The 6695-nt window shown below is 45.4% G+C and overlaps 3 protein-coding genes across 3 annotated transcripts in view; 1 reads left to right on the plus strand and 2 right to left on the minus strand.

Moving 5' to 3' along the window:
• Positions 1–119: 119 nt before the first annotated feature.
• On the plus strand, positions 120–1241 carry ndufb3 (NADH:ubiquinone oxidoreductase subunit B3). Its single transcript, XM_080546443.1, has 3 exons — positions 120–237; positions 668–796; positions 977–1241. The coding sequence occupies exons 2-3, from the start codon at positions 669–671 to the stop codon at positions 1125–1127; spliced, it is 279 nt and encodes a 92-aa protein (XP_080402569.1). The 5' UTR covers positions 120–237; position 668; the 3' UTR covers positions 1128–1241.
• A 158-nt stretch (positions 1242–1399) lies between these two features.
• LOC308171574 (UDP-glucuronosyltransferase 1A1-like) lies at positions 1400–5648 on the minus strand. The gene is made up of 9 exons (XM_080546442.1): positions 4691–5648; positions 4286–4349; positions 3494–3642; positions 3160–3287; positions 2894–2987; positions 2608–2736; positions 2422–2509; positions 1912–2131; positions 1400–1728 (listed from the first exon to the last, which is right to left on the minus strand). Exons 1-9 carry the CDS (start codon positions 5402–5404, stop codon positions 1452–1454), a joined length of 1863 nt encoding a protein of 620 aa, XP_080402568.1. The 5' UTR covers positions 5405–5648; the 3' UTR covers positions 1400–1451.
• A 568-nt stretch (positions 5649–6216) lies between these two features.
• Positions 6217–6695, minus strand: part of LOC308171576 (UDP-glucuronosyltransferase 1A1-like) — a 4425-nt gene continuing 3946 nt past the window's right edge. The window contains exon 9 of the mRNA XM_080546444.1: positions 6217–6695. This exon is cut by the window's right edge and continues 169 nt beyond it. Coding sequence (XP_080402570.1) covers positions 6594–6695 — 102 coding nt within the window. The 3' untranslated portion in view covers positions 6217–6593.

The raw sequence follows: 6695 nt of genomic DNA on the forward strand, positions 1-6695 counted from the left end.
ATATTATGTAATATTTAAAAAAAAAAAATCCCCCAAACACATACCTATACTAGTCATATAGTCAAAACTAGTCATTTTACTACAGTATTGCTGACAATGCGCCATCCTAAATACAGGGCGAATTACTCGTTTGCATTTGAACCTTTTGGCCTCTGCTGCGTGCCGTAGCACAGTCGTACATCAGAAGCTTGTGTCGTAGTGGCTCGTCTGGCTTCAGAGGTCACAACAAACGGAAAGGTGCAGTATATTTTCACCTATACTGTCAGAAATATTGCAAAAGATGACTTGCCTCTATGCTAATAAGTCCGTCAGAATGACATTGTTTTACCCATAACCACCTGCACAGCTTTGTTGTTGCCACTATGGTTAACGTTTCACACCAAAGCTCGCTAGCTAGCTAACGTTAGCTAATCTGATACAGACATTATTTTATGAAATGAATTAGCTAGCACAGTTACTATGGAGACGAGACTAAAGTCATCTATTAGCTAAGTCATGTTTCATGGCTACGGTGGCGCTAGTATGTTGTGCTGTCAACTGAATGTGTGTGTGTGTGTGTGTGTGTGTGTGTGTGTGTGTGTGTGTGTGTGTGTGTGTGTGTGTGTGTGTGCGCGCGCGCGTGTGCGTGTGCGTGTGCGTGTGTGTGTGTGTGTGTGTGTTAAACTAGTATGGGGGGTGACCACGGCCACAGCAAGCTGCCTATGCCAGACTGGAAGCAGTGGAAGGTGGACGGAACACCGCTGGAGTTCACACAACAGAGACTAGCAGCCAGGGGCCTGAAGGACCCATGGGCACGGTGAGTGTGTGAGTGTGTGTGTTGTCTGTCTGTGTGTGTATGTACGTTTGTGTGTTGTCTGTCTGTGTGTGTATGTACGTTTGTGTGTTGCCTGTCTGTGTGTGTCTGTACGTTTGCGTGCGCTGATCACTGTCCTATGTGTGAGTCCATGACCCTTATCTCTCTTTATCTCTCCCCCAGTAACGAGGCGTGGAGGTACATGGGTGGTTTTTCCCGCGCCGTGACTCTGAGTGACGTGTTGCTGAGGGGGTTTAAATGGGGCTTTGCCGCCTTCGCCGTGGCTTTGGCTGTCGAGTACGTCGCGTTCCCCCCGAAGAAGAGTGACCACTGACACCAGAATCTCACCCGACGACACACACCAGACTACCCTAACCCCTGACTGGATAAGACCGGAATTATAATGTATTTTCTGTATAATAAATGCTAAGTGACGTGATCCATTGAATGTGTTTTATTATCAGTTATTGTTCTGTCTGCTATCCCACTCGCATGTTGTTGTCTAATCGTTGATGTTACCAGACATTCATAGGTTATTCCAACCAACCGTTTTAGCTTTGAACATCTTTATACGCAAAACAAAATGTCCAATATCTTCCATTTGCACAAAGTCATTGTAATTTTAATGAGTTAATGTAAAATACCCCTGGTACCCAAATCAGTCCTGTTTCCTCTTCCTGTAGACCCTACACAGACACACACAAAACATCATGCATTTCACTGTCACCATGACAACAACCATCACCACCACAGCCAGTAGACCAATCACGTCTAGGGAGTGGTACTGGAACCAATTGAGGTCATGAGCGGCGGGTCTGAGATGCCTAGCCCCTTTGTGCCTCATCACAAATTCTGTCCAATAGACCGAGAGATCAAGAGGATCAACTGGCCGGTCCTTATGGAGAGCAGAGAGCTTCAACGCGTTGTCCTTGTACCTACACACACATAAACACACACACACACACACACACACACATTATAGGTAGAGAGGAGATAGGGAGACCAGGAAAATCCAGGCTTATTTTGAGAAGTCTTGTGAGAAATGAGGCTGGATTTTTTGTTTGTTAGTGCCATGCTCTACCATCTTAGCCACAGAGGACCGCAGATGACTCTCTTACCTGGTGTTGTTGATGACATTGTCCAGGGCCTCTACCAAAGATGCCACAGTGATGTGGTAGATGTCCAGGACCACACCCACTCCCCTGGCGGCCATTCGATGAGCGTTGTCAGGCTGGTCCCCATACAACGGCAGCATCACCATAGGAACGGCATGACACACTCCCTCGTAGAGACCGTGTGACCCGCCGTGGGTGAGGAAGGCCCGTGCCCCGGGGTGAGCTAACACACACACACATAGAATTAACGTTTACTAAGCTGGCCTGACTACTTTCATAGGTTTATGCTATTAGGGACACATTAGAGAAACCCATTTAATATTGGGAGATTATTGATATAATTCTAGATCTGTAGAAATGTCAATGTTCTACTCAACCCAACATCTGTAACTGTTAGTTCTGCTCAGTGTAGTTCTATGTCTGCAGCGTCAGTTCTGTTTGTGTCCAGTGTTGGGAGATGATCTACATGCCTGTTGGAATCTAGTGGGCTGTTACTGTTGCTGTGTTACCCACCCAGCAGGTCGTTCTGTGGGACCCACTTCATCATCTTCACGTTCTCTGGCACGTTATCGGGAACCGGCCCAGTGTACCGCCACAGAACCTACAGCCAAAATACACACACATTTCTGTGTGTGTGTGTGTGTGTGTGTGTGTGTGTGTGTGTGTGTGTGTGTGTGCGTGCGTGGTGGGCACTCTTACCTTTTGTGGAATCTGTTTGAAGGCGGCGAGAAAGACCTCAGTTATTTCCTCCGGTGGTGATGACACCATGGAGCCTAGAGTGAACACCACGAAACCATGCTGGTCTGAAGACACCCAGGACTCTAGATCCTACACACACACACACACACACACACACACACACACACACACACACACACACGCACACACACACACACACACACACACAGAGTTATACCTGTGCTCTCTAAACCTTTGTTGTATCAACACAAAACACTCATCAACAGCTAGAAAGTGGAACACACACATCTGGTAAGGGGTTTCTCATGTCGCAGTTCATCCCTCCCACCAGCACCATATTAGGCATTAGGGGGCGGGGAAACTCCAGGGTGAAGTCATACCTGTGTAAACGGCATTCATCAGCAGTAGTAATAGTAGTTACACTGTTCTTTTGTATATGGGGCTAATTCAAATTGAACAAATTGATATATGGGAGATTAAAGCGTGTACGCTTTTGCATGCATATATATACTTGTGTGTGTGTGTGTGTGTGTGTGTGTGTGTGTATCAAACCTTAACAACCAGATGGCAGAGTCTGCCAGCACCTCAGCCACACTCACGTCTTCTCCCAGGAATTCATAGGCAATTGTTTCGAGGCGCCAGAACAGAAAGGTGCACATGAACGGTTCACGCAGACTCACCTATATAGGACCAGTCATATCTCATTCAGTTGTTACATGTGGTTCCGGTTGCAGGTACTTCGAAAGGAATCTTGTGACGGCATGCGATAGGATTGAAATATTGAATGATTGAAATGTCTAATGCCTCACACCCGTGTGAGGTATGTATAGGCCCACTGTATGTCTTGATTGGATGTGCCAGTGTGCATGTGTGTGTGTGTCCTCACCAGTACATTAATAACTCTCTGTTTGAAGCTCATTTTGTCTGTGTTTAGTGTGAAAAAGCGAGGCACATAGGAGGGAGGGGAGGGGCAGGCAGCAGACTTCATATCTAATGCACAAGGCATCGCTCTCAGTAGATTCACAGATGGGAGACCTAGACGGTGAGAGGAGAACAGAGGAGAGAGGAGAGTGTCGTATATTTTTACACATATAACACACATATATAACGTATATTTTTACACATATAACACACATATATAACGTATATTTTTACACATATAACACACATATATAACACACATAACACGGATATATAGCTTTATAAAGGGTTGACCTCTCTTGGGGCCTACAAGGGCATTTAGGGACAAGAGACGCAAGGAGATTTGGGGACAGATGGTCGCACATGCGCACACACACACACACACACCCCCAAAGGGTATAGGCCAATCGATTCGCTCCTTACTAGGGCAGAGGCCGAGAAGGAAGGATCACGATTGGCCAAGAAGCATTGAACATACTGTGATGTGGTTGGCTGAGGGACCGGTATAAAACCTGAAGACACAGAAAGCTCAGTCTCTCTTGTTGCTCGGACCTCGACCTGACCTGTTTGTATCCTGTGTAAACCTGATGACCTGATCCTGTCTTTTTTGAATAAATAGTCTTAAAACTTTGTTCAGGACTTTTTCATCTTTTACAATCACCAAACAAAGAAAATATTCTACAAGAGTTTTGAGAAGATCTGAGCCCACACACACACACGTGCATGCAAACATAAACACACATACACAGATTCTGACCTAATCGTCGGGCTATCAGGGAACCCATGGGGACCAAAGGGTCCGTCAACACTGCATCAAAACCCTGCAGATAGGGAGAGATGAGAGGTACTGTAAGAGACCACAGAGAGAGAAAGATATGACAAAACTCTTAGAGAAAAGGTTTTCAAAAGGGTTCTTCGGGTGTCCCTTTGGGAGAACCCTTTGAATAACCCCTTTGGGGTTCCAGATAGAATCTTTTTGGATTTGATGTATGTAGAACCTTCTGTGGAAAGGATTCTACATGAAACATGAAATGCTTCTTCAAAGGGTTGTCCCACTGGGCCAGCTGAAGAACTCTTTATGGTTCTAGGTAGATCCTTTTTGTTTTTTAAGAGTATAAAACCTTAGCAGTGATGAATATGACACACACACTAACACACTGACCTGCTGTGCTAGATGTTCGATGAGTGTCGTGTTGAACAGCAGGCTCTCGACTGTAATGTGTATGAAGCTGAACATGTTCTGAATGCCTGCAATGTGTTGGGTGATCCTCTCCATCAGTGGCTTTGCGGCCAGACGCATCGTGTTGAATTGGTTTTCCATTAAGTCGTTAACAAACTCCTGCCCGTAAGGGACAGGAAAGGACACAGTAGTGTAATGCTTGCTGGGACCCAAACGCATGCTGACCTCAGGGATCACCACGGTGACCTGGTGTCCACGGCGACCCATCTCCTCTGCAACAGCTTTTACATCCACCCAGTGACTACCATCCATGGGGACCACCAGCAGACGACCAAGGAAGCCAGTAGGACCAAGTACACCAGCAGTTTCATCAGATTTACCAGTATCATCATTACCACCAGATTTACCAGTATCATCATTACTACCAGACACACCACTAACATCAACACCTTTACCAGTATGACCAGTTACACCCTGACTCTCAACAGATTTATCAAAGAAACCAGTTTCAGATTTCAGACCTGTGTCCCCAGCCTCCCTAGTACCTTTCCTCCCAGTATGCCCAGTCTCTCCAGTCTCCCTAGTACCTTTCCTCCCAGTATGCCCAGTCTCCCCAGCTGCCCCAGTCTCTCTGGCTCCAGTCAGCACCAGGGACATGCTCAACAAGAGGAGCACACACACTGCTGCTACACCCATCTTTCTCTCTGTCTCTGTCTCCCTCTCTCTCTCTGTCCCTATCTCTGTCTTTATCTGTCTTTCTGTCTGTCTCTCTCTCTCTTTCTCTCTCTCTCTCTCTCTCTCTCTCTCTCTCTCTCTCTCTCTCTCTCTCTCTCTCTCTCTCACACACACACACAATCACTCACACGCTCTCTCCCTCTCAGGTAAGAGATCTCACAGCCTTTGAATATGCAGTCCAAGTTGAATAAGAGTGAATTCTGTGTTTTTTGTCAAATCTGAATTCTCCTTATCTCTCACTTCAATCATTCACTTTCATGAAAGTCCAACACTCCAACTGTCCTGGTAGACTGAACTCCTTTGCATTAGCTGAAACCTGTTGTTTGTGTCGGGGGGAAAGGGCATGAGACAGGGCATGTGTGTCAAAGTTCTCCCCGAGCAAACACAGTTGGCAGCTCCTCCAAGGCTGTTTTATATGGGGGTTCAATATACAGACACACACACACACACACACACACACACACACACACACATACAGTCGGTCATCAAAATCTCCTTTTAATGTCTGGGTAAATTGTTAACTTTGACTTATATAGGTCCTTACATCAGAAGTAAAACAATGCCTTTCCAATCAGATACCCTACTGAACACTCGTAAAGCAAATCACATGGATGCAAAATACCGTTCCCTTGTTTTGCTGTAGGTCAAATGCCGCTCATATCATAAGTAGTCGAGTCATGGTAGTCGAGGTAGTCGAGGTAATGAGTCAGGAATACCAATGTTTACATAACTGTTTAGACATCAAGTCAGACACCATAGACATGCTTGTAGAAATGTGTTTTATTTGTGTTCCCCCTTAAGAAGACTGACCACTGATACCAGGGTGATATCACCCTGACCACACACACCAGACTACCCTAACCCCTGACCGGATGAGACCGGAATTGTTATGTATGTTTTGGGATAATGAATGCCAAGCGACGTAATGCATTTAATGTGTTTTATTATCAGTTATTGTTCTGTCTGCTATCCCACTAGCATGCTGTGTTCTAATCATTGATGTTACCAGACATTCATAGGTTATTCCAACAAATCAAATTTTAACATCTTTATATCCAAAACAAAATGTCCCATTCATTTTCTTCCCTCCATTTGCACAAAGTCATTGTAATTTTTTATGAGTTTATGTAAAATACCCCTGGTACCCAAATCAATCCTGTTTCCTCTTCCTGTAGACCCTCCGCACGCAAAACGTCATGCATTTCACTGTCACCATGACAACAACCATCACCACCACAGCCAGTAGACCAAT

The sequence above is a fragment of the Nansenia antarctica genome (assembly GCF_963989245.1).
Source record: "Nansenia antarctica genome assembly, chromosome: 16".
NCBI classification, from domain to species: Eukaryota; Metazoa; Chordata; class Actinopteri; order Argentiniformes; family Microstomatidae; genus Nansenia; species Nansenia antarctica.